Source organism: Notolepis coatsorum (genome assembly GCF_963971535.1).
Source record: "Notolepis coatsorum genome assembly, contig: SCAFFOLD_119, whole genome shotgun sequence".
NCBI lineage: Eukaryota > Metazoa > Chordata > Actinopteri > Aulopiformes > Paralepididae > Notolepis > Notolepis coatsorum.
In genome coordinates, this window is record NW_028173901.1 from 690,766 (window position 1) to 706,200 (window position 15,435).

The 15,435-nt window shown below is 50.6% G+C and overlaps 1 protein-coding gene across 1 annotated transcript in view; it reads right to left on the minus strand.

The window, feature by feature from the left end:
- Nucleotides 1-11,958: 11,958 nt before the first annotated feature.
- The window catches only part of LOC311247668 (GDNF family receptor alpha-1-like), a gene marked incomplete at both ends in the record, with an annotated part of 82,026 nt that continues 78,549 nt past the window's right edge, over nucleotides 11,959-15,435 (minus strand). The window contains 2 exons of the mRNA XM_084338681.1: nucleotides 11,959-12,078; nucleotides 12,181-12,297. Of these exons, the coding sequence (XP_084194807.1) occupies nucleotides 11,959-12,078; nucleotides 12,181-12,297 (237 nt within the window). The remainder of the gene's footprint in view (nucleotides 12,079-12,180; nucleotides 12,298-15,435) is intronic.

Below are 15,435 nucleotides of genomic sequence, written 5' to 3' on the forward strand. Positions count from 1 at the left end.
TCTCCACAGCCTCCTCTCTCTCCACAGCCTCCTCTCTCTCCACAGCCTCCTCTCTCTCCACAGCCTCCTCTCTCTCCACAGCCTCCTCTCTCTCCACAGCCTCCTCTCTCTCCACAGCCTCCTCTCTCCCCACAGCCTCCTCTCTCTCCACAGCCTCCTCTCTCTCCACAGCCTCCTCTCTCTCCACAGCCTCCTCTCTCTCCACAGCCTCCTCTCTCTCCACAGCCTCCTCTCTCTCCACAGCCTCCTCTCTCTCCACAGCCTCCTCTCTCTCCACAGCCTCCTCTCTCCCACAGCCTCCTCTCTTCCACAGCCTCCTCTCTCTCCACAGCCTCCTCTCTCTCCACAGCCTCCTCTCTCCACAGCCTCCTCTCTCTCCACAGCCTCCTCTCTCTCCACAGCCTCCTCTCTCTCCACAGCCTCCTCTCTCTCCACAGCCTCCTCTCTCTCCACAGCCTCCTCTCTCCACAGCCTCCTCTCTCCACAGCCTCCTCTCTCCACAGCCTCCTCTCTCTCCACAGCCTCCTCTCTCCACAGCCTCCTCTCTCTCCCACAGCCTCCTCTCTCTCCACAGCCTCCTCTCTCCACAGCCTCCTCTCTCTCCACAGCCTCCTCTCTCTCCACAGCCTCCTCTCTCTCCACAGCCTCCTCTCTCTCCACAGCCTCCTCTCTCCACAGCCTCCTCTCTCTCCACAGCCTCCTCTCTCTCCACAGCCTCCTCTCTCTCCACAGCCTCCTCTCTCTCCACAGCCTCCTCTCTCTCTCCACAGCCTCCTCTCTCTCCACAGCCTCCTCTCTCCACAGCCTCCTCTCTCTCCACAGCCTCCTCTCTCCACAGCCTCCTCTCTCTCCACAGCCTCCTCTCTCTCCACAGCCTCCTCTCTCTCCACAGCCTCCTCTCTCTCCACAGCCTCCTCTCTCTCCACAGCCTCCTCTCTCTCCACAGCCTCCTCTCTCTCCACAGCCTCCTCTCTCTCCACAGCCTCCTCTCTCCACAGCCTCCTCTCTCTCCACAGCCTCCTCTCTCCACAGCCTCCTCTCTCTCCACAGCCTCCTCTCTCCACAGCCTCCTCTCTCTCCACAGCCTCCTCTCTCTCCACAGCCTCCTCTCTCCCCAGCCCACAGCCTCCTCATGCTGCCGTTATGTTTATGTTTATGTGTTGTGCCTGTAGTATTAAATAAGGCGGAACGTTATTGTCTGAAATTATTTTCACAAATGATTGAATTCATATTAAATATGTTATAGATCGACTTACCATTTATGGAACTTAATTAATTTGTCCCTCAATATCTGAAATGATGACCTGGCGTTGTCAGTGTTACAGCGAGGGTGTGTCGGCTAGTCATTGAAATATTATATAAGTTATAACTTCACGTTATTCAGCACAATAATGTGGTCATCGGCCGCTGCATGAACATGTGCTGGAGGTGTTGTGGTGGTTCTCACAGCGGGACCCTTCCTCTGGGGGTGTTGTGGTGGTTCTCCCAGCGGGACCCTTCCTCTGGAGGTGTTGTGGTGGTTCTCCCAGCGGGACCCTTCCTCTGGAGGTGTTGTGGTGGTTCTCACAGCGGGACCCTTCCTCTGGAGGTGTTGTGGTGGTTCTCACAGTGGGACCCTTCCTCTGGAGGTGTTGTGGTGGTTCTCACAGCGGGACCCTTCCTCTGGAGGTGTTGTGGTGGTTCTCACAGCGGGACCCTTCCTCTGGAGGTGTTGTGGTGGTTCTCACAGCGGGACCCTTCCTCTGGAGGTGTTGTGGTGGTTCTCACAGCGGGACCCTTCCTCTGGAGGTGTTGTGGTGGTTCTCACAGCGGGACCCTTCTTCTGGAGGTGTTGTGGTGGTTCTCACAGCGGGACCCTTCCTCTGGAGGTGTTGTGGTGGTTCTCACAGCGGGACCCTTCCTCTGGAGGTGTTGTGGTGGTTCTCACAGCGGGACCCTTCCTCTGGAGGTGTTGTGGTGGTTCTCACAGCGGGACCCTTCCTCTGGAGGTGTTGTGGTGGTTCTCACAGCGGGACCCTTCCTCTGGAGGTGTTGTGGTGGTTCTCACAGCGGGACCCTTCCTCTGGAGGTGTTGTGGTGGTTCTCACAGCGGGACCCTTCCTCTGGAGGTGTTGTGGTGGTTCTCACAGCGGGACCCTTCCTCTGGAGGTGTTGTGGTGGTTCTCCCAGCGGGACCCTTCCTCTGGAGGTGTTGTGGTGGTTCTCACAGCGGGACCCTTCCTCTGGAGGTGTTGTGGTGGTTCTCCCAGCGGGACCCTTCCTCTGGAGATGTTGTGGTGGTTCTCACAGCGGGACCCTTCCTCTGGAGGTGTTGTGGTGGTTCTCCCAGCGGGACCCTTCCTCTGGGGGTGTTGTGGTGGTTCTCCCAGCGGGACCCTTCCTCTGGAGGTGTTGTGGTGGTTCTCACAGCGGGACCCTTCCTCTGGAGGTGTTGTGGTGGTTCTCACAGCGGGACCCTTCCTCTGGAGGTGTTGTGGTGGTTCTCACAGCGGGACCCTTCCTCTGGAGGTGTTGTGGTGGTTCTCACAGCGGGACCCTTCCTCTGGAGGTGTTGTGGTGGTTCTCACAGCGGGACCCTTCCTCTGGAGGTGTTGTGGTGGTTCTCACAGCGGGACCCTTCCTCTGGAGGTGTTGTGCTGGTTCTCACAGCGGGACCCTTCCTCTGGAGGTGTTGTGGTGGTTCTCACAGCGGGACCCTTCCTCTGGAGGTGTTGTGGTGGTTCTCACAGCGGGACCCTTCCTCTGGAGGTGTTGTGGTGGTTCTCACAGCGGGACCCTTCCTCTGGAGGTGTTGTGGTGGTTCTCACAGCGGGACCCTTCCTCTGGAGGTGTTGTGGTGGTTCTCACAGCGGGACCCTTCCTCTGGGGGTGTTGTGGTGGTTCTCACAGCGGGACCCTTCCTCTGGGGGTGTTGTGGTGGTTCTCACAGCGGGACCCTTCCTCTGGAGGTGTTGTGGTGGTTCTCACAGCGGGACCCTTCCTCTGGAGGTGTTGTGGTGGTTCTCACAGCGGGACCCTTCCTCTGGAGGTGTTGTGGTGGTTCTCACAGCGGGACCCTTCCTCTGGAGGTGTTGTGGTGGTTCTCCCAGCGGGACCCTTCCTCTGGGGGTGTTGTGGTGGTTCTCCCAGCGGGACCCTTCCTCTGGAGGTGTTGTGGTGGTTCTCACAGCGGGACCCTTCCTCTGGAGGTGTTGTGCTGGTTCTCACAGCGGGACCCTTCCTCTGGAGGTGTTGTGGTGGTTCTCACAGCGGGACCCTTCCTCTGGAGGTGTTGTGGTGGTTCTCACAGCGGGACCCTTCCTCTGGAGGTGTTGTGCTGGTTCTCACAGCGGGACCCTTCCTCTGGAGGTGTTGTGGTGGTTCTCACAGCGGGACCCTTCCTCTGGAGGTGTTGTGGTGGTTCTCACAGCGGGACCCTTCCTCTGGAGGTGTTGTGGTGGTTCTCACAGCAGGACCCTTCCTCTGGAGGTGTTGTGGTGGTTCTCACAGCGGGACCCTTCCTCTGGAGGTGTTGTGGTGGTTCTCACAGCGGGACCCTTCCTCTGGAGGTGTTGTGGTGGTTCTCACAGCGGGACCCTTCCTCTGGGGGTGTTGTGGTGGTTCTCACAGCGGGACCCTTCCTCTGGAGGTGTTGTGGTGGTTCTCACAGCGGGACCCTTCCTCTGGAGGTGTTGTGGTGGTTCTCACAGCGGGACCCTTCCTCTGGAGGTGTTGTGGTGGTTCTCACAGCGGGACCCTTCCTCTGGAGGTGTTGTGGTGGTTCTCACAGCGGGACCCTTCCTCTGGAGGTGTTGTGGTGGTTCTCACAGCGGGACCCTTCCTCTGGAGGTGTTGTGGTGGTTCTCCCAGCGGGACCCTTCCTCTGGGGGTGTTGTGGTGGTTCTCCCAGCGGGACCCTTCCTCTGGAGGTGTTGTGGTGGTTCTCACAGCGGGACCCTTCCTCTGGAGGTGTTGTGCTGGTTCTCACAGCGGGACCCTTCCTCTGGGGGTGTTGTGGTGGTTCTCACAGCGGGACCCTTCCTCTGGAGGTGTTGTGGTGGTTCTCACAGCGGGACCCTTCCTCTGGAGGTGTTGTGGTGGTTCTCACAGCGGGACCCTTCCTCTGGAGGTGTTGTGGTGGTTCTCACAGCGGGACCCTTCCTCTGGAGGTGTTGTGGTGGTTCTCACAGCGGGACCCTTCCTCTGGAGGTGTTGTGGTGGTTCTCCCAGCGGGACCCTTCCTCTGGAGGTGTTGTGGTGGTTCTCCCAGCGGGACCCTTCCTCTGGAGGTGTTGTGGTGGTTCTCACAGCGGGACCCTTCCTCTGGAGGTGTTGTGGTGGTTCTCACAGCGGGACCCTTCCTCTGGAGGTGTTGTGGTGGTTCTCACAGCGGGACCCTTCCTCTGGAGGTGTTGTGGTGGTTCTCACAGCGGGACCCTTCCTCTGGAGGTGTTGTGGTGGTTCTCACAGCGGGACCCTTCCTCTGGAGGTGTTGTGCTGGTTCTCCCAGCGGGACCCTTCCTCTGGAGGTGTTGTGGTGGTTCTCACAGCGGGACCCTTCCTCTGGAGGTGTTGTGGTGGTTCTCACAGCGGGACCCTTCCTCTGGAGGTGTTGTGGTGGTTCTCACAGCGGGACCCTTCCTCTGGAGGTGTTGTGGTGGTTCTCACAGCGGGACCCTTCCTCTGGAGGTGTTGTGGTGGTTCTCACAGCGGGACCCTTCCTCTGGGGGTGTTGTGGTGGTTCTCCCAGCGGGACCCTTCCTCTGGAGGTGTTGTGGTGGTTCTCACAGCGGGACCCTTCCTCTGGAGGTGTTGTGGTGGTTCTCACAGCGGGACCCTTCCTCTGGAGGTGTTGTGGTGGTTCTCACAGTGGGACCCTTTCTCTGGAGGTGTTGTGGTGGTTCTCACAGCGGGACCCTTCCTCTGGAGGTGTTGTGGTGGTTCTCACAGCGGGACCCTTCCTCTGGAGGTGTTGTGGTGGTTCTCACAGCGGGACCCTTCCTCTGGAGGTGTTGTGGTGGTTCTCACAGCGGGACCCTTCCTCTGGAGGTGTTGTGGTGGTTCTCACAGCGGGACCCTTCCTCTGGAGGTGTTGTGGTGGTTCTCACAGCGGGACCCTTCCTCTGGAGGTGTTGTGCTGGTTCTCCCAGCGGGACCCTTCCTCTGGAGGTGTTGTGGTGGTTCTCACAGCGGGACCCTTCCTCTGGAGGTGTTGTGGTGGTTCTCACAGCGGGACCCTTCCTCTGGAGGTGTTGTGGTGGTTCTCACAGCGGGACCCTTCCTCTGGAGGTGTTGTGGTGGTTCTCACAGCGGGACCCTTCCTCTGGGGGTGTTGTGGTGGTTCTCACAGCGGGACCCTTCCTCTGGAGGTGTTGTGGTGGTTCTCACAGCGGGACCCTTCCTCTGGAGGTGTTGTGGTGGTTCTCACAGCGGGACCCTTCCTCTGGAGGTGTTGTGGTGGTTCTCACAGCGGGACCCTTCCTCTGGAGGTGTTGTGGTGGTTCTCACAGCGGGACCCTTCCTCTGGAGGTGTTGTGGTGGTTCTCACAGCGGGACCCTTCCTCTGGAGGTGTTGTGGTGGTTCTCACAGCGGGACCCTTCCTCTGGAGGTGTTGTGGTGGTTCTCACAGCGGGACCCTTCCTCTGGAGGTGTTGTGGTGGTTCTCACAGCGGGACCCTTCCTCCTCTTGGGCTTATAGGGCGATGCACAAATATGGTTGTAGTCATGTACATATTACAGTAAACACATTGAACCTGTTGTGGAATATTTTAAATGAGCCCAACAGTGAAACTGTAGAAATTCAGAGGAGTCAAATTGTATAAAAAATAGAACATCGTTTATTATCTGTTTCTATTGCCATAGAAAGAGTATGCGCCGTTTACAATCAGACACACACAAGCGTCTGACCAGAAAGTGAAACAGAGCTCTGGTCATACTTACAATAAATACATAGTTTGACATGATGTCAAAAGATGACAAATTAATAACAGATAATTACAATATCTGGTAAACAAAGATGAGATTAGGGGTTTTGTCGTATCTGTCACAAGGTTGATATGAAGACAACAAGAAAAAGAACATGTGATTTACTTGGACATGTCACATCTAAGTCAAGCTGAATTTCCTGAATTTCCCCAAGGTCAGCTGACCTGACCTTTAAGTTGTTGTCTGAGCTGTATACTAGTTAAACTATATGAACTAGTCAACCATTTTCTTCTCCTGTCTGTGTCTTTTGGGAAGCCATACATCTGGATCCCTTTCTCGGACCGATCGGTGCATCCAAATGCTGCACAGCCAACCATGGTGGTAAGACATCGATCTATAAAAGTTAGATGTTATGATTAAGCAAGCAAAATATTTATACTAAAATACCAAGTTTCCAACAGCAGAAACTGGTGGGTGAACTCTAAACCCTCTAATATATTCAAATCGAGTTTTATTGTCACATACACAATCATACACCTCTTGAAGCAGGATGCTTGCATGCTGTGGAATGGAAATGTTAGAGATGGATAAGAGATACAAGATGTGTGTTGTTGTAGAGTGCATGCGCAACTCCATAACTCTCTATCTCCCTGTTTTGTTTTCTAGGATAAACTACCACTATAATGATGTGCGTGCGTCCAGTCTGAGGTTTGTGAGCAGCAGTCGTGACAGCAAGGCCCGAATATAGCACTACTGTACCAACAACAGGAGTGGAGGACTGGACCTCTACCTGGACATATTATAGGTCTATAATAATAATAATAATACAAAAAAAGTATGGAATGCAATTGGTTGCCTTGTATATTTTGTACTGTTGACCAAACTTCTTTCTTGACTTAATTGAGTAGTTTCTGGCATGATTGATATATAGATTTAGATTAGATTCAACTTTATTGTCATTTGCACAGACTACAAGTACTGAGACAACGAAATGCAGTTTAGCATCAAATCAAAGTGCAAAAGAAGCAGTAAAGTGCAGTGTAATTTTACTTACATATTATGTATAATATATAAATACAGTAAAGGTAGGTATGAATGTGCTAAGATATATGTGACCCAGTCTGGTGATGATGCCTACAAGTCGCCAGGGTGAAATGACAGATAGACACAATAATTTTTTTTTTTTATATAACTACAGTTCGAGAGTTGAAGAACATATTTAGTACAACAGCGAACAGATATAATAACTCTAATTGTAAGAATTCTGTGTTTAAAAAAGGCCATTTTTTTTAGAGGTGGGGGCTGGGTTTATTTTTGCATCTGAATAGAGCTGCGTGTTGGGATTCAGATTCACTGAGCCAGGTAAAGGCATTCACACAGAGAGAGTCATTAACGTTAACGATGGACGCATTCAGGTGAGGGTAGTTGTCCACGCCCCCCCCCCCCCCAAACTAGCTGAAGTGTGAACATCTTTGAGAGGCGTTTTCTCCCCTTGAGTGTTTTAGACAACAGACTGAGTTACAAGATTTAAATGAATATATGATATTCAAAACATTCTCATATTTCAAAGTATGACACATCATTTGAAAGCTTACATTCTGTACTTTCACAATCTGGACAAATCTGGAAAATGAAAATGGAGACATGTAGGCACAAACCCTGGACTCGGTCACATATACAGTATGAACATTAACAGAATGAACAGTAAGAAAAGAGTGGTATGAATATGCTATGATATATACAGTTTGAACACTAGTAACAGTATGAAATGTAGCATTTAAGTTAGGATGTATTAGAGCTCTTATAATACATCGATGGTTACAGTATGAAATGTAAATGCTAAGAAATGCAAAGTAATAACAGCTTGAGGTATGATATTCACTGCATTTCCATATTCACTTTGTGCATGTGTGAATGTCTTAACATAAGATAACATTAGGATGTGTATTTTTGACCATAGAAGCACAAGAAAAATATTAATACATACATACCGTGAATGTTACAGTATGTAACGTTAGCCTATGCATTCATATTTTTCGTAACTTATCCTAGGTTATGGGAACAGACAACAGAAAAACTGATTAATGCTGTCTCTCTGCCACCCCCCAGAAATGCTATTATAAATATTGAATATAAAGTGTTGTCAACATAGTAACTGTAACGTGGGCTGATTAATAAAATAATGCTTGAGTGTTTAACTGCCGTTAAATGGCTAATGTAAAGTAAAACAATAGTCAGCTATCATATAGTAATGTTCGATATTGCCGCCAGTGCCTAGTGATATAAAGTAATACATAAATAAATGTAAAGTAGCAGACCTATAAATGATAGAACTAAGTGATCAATGCACATTATGTGTTCATATTTACCGAAAATTGCTGTAACAGTAGTAGTCGCTGCTGCTCTGTCTCGCTAAAATCAGGTCGACAGCGCTGAGTGCACATTTGTTTTGGAACTAACGTGATCGCGTGGCGGCGAGATCACAGAGTGTCGCAACTCTTATTACATGGCTCTGGTGACAACCAACCCCATAGTGTGTGACAACCATCCCCATGATGGGGTTGGTTGTCACAATGTGTCTTTGATAGGTGATTAACTCTTTGTTACAATACATTGGAAAATGAGAGGGATACACATTTCAAGCCAACATCTTAAGCTTCAATTTAATGTAGGAATGACTATTGAAAGATGTTTTGATGATGAGCAATTCACACTCGAGTAAAACGTGTGACAACTATCCCCGTTCTCCCCTACGCCACCAACATATCACAAAACGACCAATAACACATGAATGAAGAAAGAACTGCTACCCATCCACTGTACATCACATCTTACACTGGATAAAGCTGACAAAACCCAGTAATCATAGACTTATTATTATTTTCATTATTATATATTGTATACTATAAAAAAAAACACAATATGGACAATATCTTATGCGCTGATGGCAGTATCCAACAATATATAGTGTACACTACACCTACAGTATGTACAAAGTGTTGATGTGAAGCCACTAGATCAGTCCATACTGTACAGAACGATGAACACATTTAACCCTTCAGGCTAATGGACCCACGACATTGGGGTTTTAAAACAATAAAATAATAATAATTCATCTGTTAACTTTTATCTCAATGACAAACAATCTAGACAGCATGTTAATGTTAATGTTTCCCATTTTCCTCTGCTCGATCACATTTAGCAATAAAAGTGCTATTCGTTTTTTTTGTGATAAAAAAAAATTTAAACATAAAATTATATCCATTGTAATCAAGACATGAATGGAATAAATCATGTTTATCTTGAACAATATAAGATAACGATACAAAATTAAGTGAAGATACACAGTGAACCTTTTTGTTTCATCTTTACCACATCTGGCTAGGGCAAGTGTTTTGAACTATCCACATCTGGCTAGGGCAAGTGTTTTGAACTATCCACATCTGGCTAGGGCAAGTGTTTGAACTAGGGCTGTCCCCGACTAAGGATTTGGATGGTCGACTAGGATTGGCCAAAATTTGCCGTTAGTCGACTATTGGTCGACTTAAAAAAAGAAAAAAAAAGTATAAAATCTTTAAACTTTTTATTTATTTTTTGTATCATTCCATTTGGGCTGTGGGGGTGCTTAATGTCTGAAGGAGTCGACTGAAGGCTTCTTGTTCTCTGCAAAAGCATGCAATTGGTCCACTGATGGATACATCTTGATATTTGTCTAGTCTAGTGTGTTCATTAGATGGGTGAAATCCTCTTTCAGTGCCTCTGTGCCCATTAGTGTTAGCCACGCTTCTAGGCCTCTTTTCTTTTGGAAAGAATGATAAAAAAAAATAAAAAATAAAAATAATTATTATTATCGACTAAGAGGTTGGCCAATCGACTACGGCTCCTTTCGACCGATTAGTTGACTAATCGATTAATAGGGGTCAGCCCTAGTTTGAACGATCCACATCTGGCTAGGGCAAGTGTTTTGAACGATCCACATCTGGCTAGGGCAAGTGTTTTGAACTATCCACATCTGGCTAGGGCAAGTGCTTTGAACGATCCACATCTGGCTAGGGCAAGTGTTTTGAACGATCCACATCTGGCTAGGGCAAGTGTTTTGAACGATCCACATCTGGCTAGGGCAAGTGTTTTGAACGATCCACATCTGGCTAGGGCAAGTGTTTTGAATGATGAACTCAATGTATTCATATAGGATAGCAATCCAAGTGGTTATTCTCCAGCGCGTGAGTGTTCCTACTGTTTCCTGAAGCTCTGGAAAGAGACAGGTTCCAGTTGGGCTGCTCTTTGAAACCAGTCTTAAAGAAACAGGTTCCAGTTGGGCTGCTCTTTGAAACCAGTCTTAAAGAAACAGGTTCCAGTTGGGCTGCTCTTTGAAACCAGTCTTAAAGAGACAGGTTCCAGTTGGGCTGCTCTTTGAAACCAGTCTTAAAGAGACAGGTTCCAGTTGGGCTGCTCTTTGAAACCAGTCTTAAAGAGACAGGTTCCAGTTGGGCTGCTCTTTGAAACGTCTTAAAGCATAAAACCCCCAAACAGGAAATCACTTTCAACTTGCCAACCGCACGATGAAACACGAGAGAGGCAACAAAACAAGTCATTGAATATGATCCTGTTGTTCAGGCGACTATTATTCTGTTATTCTCCATGTTGGTCCTTTTAGAAACATGGAGGTCTGTGAAACTTCCATTAATGTCCAAACAACTGGGGTTTTAAGATCTGTTGGGGGGGGGGGGTAGGTGTCATGGCTCTGTGGGGGGTAGGTGTCATGGGTCTGTGGGGGGTAGGTGTCATGGATCTGTGGGGGGGAGGTGTCATGGATCTGTGGGGGGCAGGTGTCATGGCTCTGTGGGGGGTAGGTGTCATGGATCTGTGGGGGGAGGTGTCATGGCTCTGTGGGGGGAGGTGTCATGGATCTGTGGGGGGGAGGTGTCATGGATCTGTGGGGGGAGGTGTCATGGCTCTGTGGGGGGAGGTGTCATGGCTCTGTGGGGGGGAGGTGTCATGGATCTGTGGGGGGGAGGTGTCATGGCTCTGTGGGGGGAGGTGTCATGGCTCTGTGGGGGGCAGGTGTCATGGCTCTGTGGGGGGTAGGTGTCATGGCTCTGTGGGGGGAGGTGTCATGGTTCTGTGGGGGGAGGTGTCATGGCTCTGTGGGGGGTAGGTGTCATGGCTCTGTGGGGGGAGGTGTCATGGCTCTGTGGGGGGTAGGTGTCATGGCTCTGTGGGGGGAGGTGTCATGGCTCTGTAGGGGGCAGGTGTCATGGCTCTGTGGGGGGAGGTGTCATGGCTCTGTGGGGGGGGGGGTGTCATGGATCTGTGGGGGGTAGGTGTCATGGCTCTGTGGGGGGGAGGTGTCATGGCTCTGTGGGGGGCAGGTGTCATGGCTCTGTGGGGGGTAGGTGTCATGGCTCTGTGGGGGGGAGGTGTCATGGTTGTGTGGGGGGTAGGTGTCATGGCTCTGTGGGGGGGAGGTGTCATGGTTCTGTGGGGGGTAGGTGTCATGGCTCTGTGGGGGGTAGGTGTCATGGCTCTGTGGGGGGAGGTGTCATGGCTCTGTGGGGGGCAGGTGTCATGGCTCTGTGGGGGGAGGTGTCATGGATCTGTGGGGGGTAGGTGTCATGGCTCTGTGGGGGGTAGGTGTCATGGCTCTGTGGGGGGTAGGTGTCATGGTGCTGTGGGGGGTAGGTGTCATGGCTCTGTGGGGGGGAGGTGTCATGGATCTGTGGGGGCAGGTGTCATGGATCTGTGGGGGGGAGGTGTCATGGCTCTGTGGGGGGTAGGTGTCATGGCTCTGTGGGGGGAGGTGTCATGGATCTGTGGGGGGTAGGTGTCATGGATCTGTGGGGGGGAGGTGTCATGGCTCTGTGGGGGGTAGGTGTCATGGTTCTGTGGGGGGAGGTGTCATGGCTCTGTGGGGGGGAGGTGTCATGGCTCTGTGGGGGGAGGTGTCATGGATCTGTGGGGGGTAGGTGTCATGGATCTGTGGGGGGGGTAGACGAGATTCTACAAAAGCTGGAGACCTTGAAGACTTTGACACAGGACAGACCAGGCCAGGGTCAGGGAGAGCAGCAGGGTGGCTGGCTGCAGAGGGACCAGGCCAGGGTCAGGGAGAGGGACCAGGCCAGGGTCAGGGAGAGGGACCAGGCCAGGGTCAGGGAGAGCAGCAGGGTGGCTCGCTGCAGAGGGACCAGGCCAGGGTCAGGGAGAGCAGCAGGGTGGCTGGCTGCAGACGGACCAGGCCAGGGTCAGGGAGAGCAGCAGGGTGGCTGGCTGCAGACGGACCAGGTCAGGGTCAGGGAGAGCAGCAGGGTGGCTGGCTGCAGACGGACCAGGTCAGCCGGTGAACTCCTAGGGATGGCGCTTGAGGCACCGGGGTCGTCCTGGAGGCGAGGGACCTGGGAGCGCAGACGTACAGAGAGCATTACATGCAACACGACACACAATCAATTTAAAACAATACATCAATCATCAATACGTAGTCAGAAAAATAACAATAATAATAATAATATAGTTCATAAGCAAGAGCAATTAGCAGAAACAACTGCGTGTTGATGGTGGACGGTGTGACGACCCCCACTCTACCTGCAAATGGGGAGTCTTCTGACTCAACGAGCAGGGTGGAGTGGGTAGGTCGTTACCCCAATTACCCTCACCTGTGCAGTGCAGAGCTGCCTGCACACACAGTATATATGTTTCCCTGTCTAACCCTTCTGTCTGCTTCTCCCATCTGCTTCTCCCATTAAACAGGACAGGACCAAGTGAACCAACTTGGCATCCTCTGTCCATTCTGTTATACACATTTGTTGTTTAATTCGATTATTATTTGTTTAGATAGGATTAAATAAATTCTTTGTTAAATTGTTATCGCGTGCGTTCGGACTACCCATTTATGACAACCCTCTGGTTTGTCATATATGGGGGCTCGAGCCGTTTGGAGGACCTTTTGTGGTAATTAGTGAATTGACTGTTTGTAATTTGACCTAGTGTGGTTAGATTTGTGCTTGGTGATTTTTCTGGCATTTGGAATTTGTATTTGGCTGGCATTTGTGGTAGAGTTCCTGTTGGGACGATTTGTTTGGGCTCTGTCTGATTATAGAAGGGCTAATTTGAAAAGATATTTAGGCTAATTACTTGATTGGACTAGTGTCTGTGACCTGAGGTTTGCAGCTAGTATTTGTGGCCTGTTGGCTGGAATTTGTTTGTAGCCTGCGTATTTGTATGCCAGTGTTAGGGAGTAAGCACATGTGATTTGGTCTTTGTTATTGGGGTTTGATTGTTTGGTATCTGGGGAAAGTAGCAGTTTGTTTGTGCAGATTTCTTGTGGTGGAGATTTGTTACTTTGTTTTGTTTGTTTGTTATTGCTTGTGTTGAGGCTTTGGAGTTTGATACCTTAATGACAGTCTGTGTATTTTAGGAACCATAAATCCCCAGTTAGGCAAAGATGCCAGGTTTCCAATAGGGGGACTTGTCTTGGTGTTTTCTTTTTTAGGCGGCTACAGACATGGGTAGAGACAGGCACTGGCATTGGTGCTTGTGTCCTCTCGGGAGGACGTCTCTGGCTCAGAGGAGTGGCTGTATAACAGGTACTTCTTCTGCCCAGAGAGTTCCAGTGCATCAGTACCCCCTGCAAGTAGTAGCACGAAGATTGAGGTTTTGAGGTAGTTAGTTAGTTAGTAGTTAGGCCCTGTAGTTAGTCAGGGTGGGGAGGTTCATTGGGTCAGACTGTCTTCTTCTTGGTATTCACGCTTCATTGTCCCAGCATAGGTTTTGTTTGTTTTGTAGGCCTGTGTCGTATGACACTTTGTTTGTGAGTGTGGCTCACTTTGTTTAGGCCGATAGTGCACGGTGGCACTCAGTTTTGAGCGGCAGAAGGCACTTCTGCTACTACAGCACAGACGAGAGTTGGCTTTACAAGAGGCAACAGAGGGTCAGGGAGAGCTTAATCTGCCCCAAAGCGAACTCCAAAGCGAACTCTTGCCTGTGCTTTGCCTCTGGTAAAACATTTAAAACATCCAGAATGTGGTTAGTGCTTAGTTCTGGGTCACGTTGTAATGGGTTCCATGACTCCGCTGCACTGATCCAGAGAGCAGAACCTGGAGAACCAGACGATCACTGGAGCTCCAGAGAGCAGAACCTGGAGAACCAGACGATCACTGGAGCTCCAGAGAGCAGAACCTGGAGAACCAGACGATCACTGGAGCTTGTTCCACGTGGACCAGTGTTCCAGAGCAGCGTGTTCCACGTGGACCAGTGTTCCAGAGCACTCATTTTCTGTGGGATTGTTATCAACTTTGGACCTGTACTACATAAGACTTGAGGCTATGGAACCGTTATGTTCTCCAGCTCCTACCTCTCAGCTGGAACTTAAAAACAGGCATCTGGCAACAAGTCAACACAAAAGTAAGGAGAGATATTTTATTTCAGTGTTCAAACCTCTGTTTCTCTATTACATTAGCACCCAAAGTGTTAATGTAATAAATCGCAAATTACTTTGGGTATGCAATCGTCAAAAAACAAAAAGAACTAGCCACATTTTTGCGGGGTTAACAATTATATAGAACTTAGTCCCTATTTTTATTATCATCTGGTTAATCAAGCCTCCCTGTAAAGACTAAATGCACTGTATATGCAACATATCTAGCATTTGTGGTGATGATTATCAAATCATTCATCTTACCAGACACAGAGCAGTATCCAGGGTCTGATTAGACTTCAGCTGCTGGGCCTAGAGAGAGAGCGAGAGGGAGAGAGAGAGAGAGAGAGAGAGGGAGAGAGAGAGAGAGACAGAGAGAGATAGAGAGGGAGAGAGAGAGAGAGAAAGAGAGAGAGAGACAAAGAGAGGAGAGAGAGTCAGAGAGAGAGAGGGATAGAGAGGGATAGAGAGACAGAGAGAGAAAAGTCACGTCAACATTTCCCTCCTCAAAAGTATTAATCTCTGCACTGCTACCCAGATGGGATAACCACCCCGGCTTCATACAAAGAATCGATGCACAAATCTCCAGAGATGTGCAATGAAGCAAAACGTCTACTTGGCATCCCACCCCAGGCTGGACCAACACAGGGCATCCCACCCCACGCTGGACCAACACAGGGCCTCCCACCCCACGCTGGACCAACACAGGGCATCCCACCCCACGCTGGACCAACATAGGGCATCCCACCCCACGCTGGACCAACACAGGGCATCCCACCCCACGCTGGACCAACACAGGGCATCCCACCCCACGCTGGACCAACACAGGGCATCCCACCCCACGCTGGACCAACACAGGGCATCCCACCCCATGCTGGACCAACACAGGGCCTCCCACCCCACGCTGGAGCAACACAGGGCCTCCCACCCCACGCTGGACCAACACAGGGCCTCCCACCCCACGCTGGACCACCACAGGGCCTCCCACCCCACGCTGGACCAACACAGGGCATCCCACCCCACGCTGGACCACCACAGGGCCTCCCACCCCACGCTGGACCAACACAGGGCCTCCCACCCCACGCTGGACCACCACAGGGCCTCCCACCCCACGCTGGAC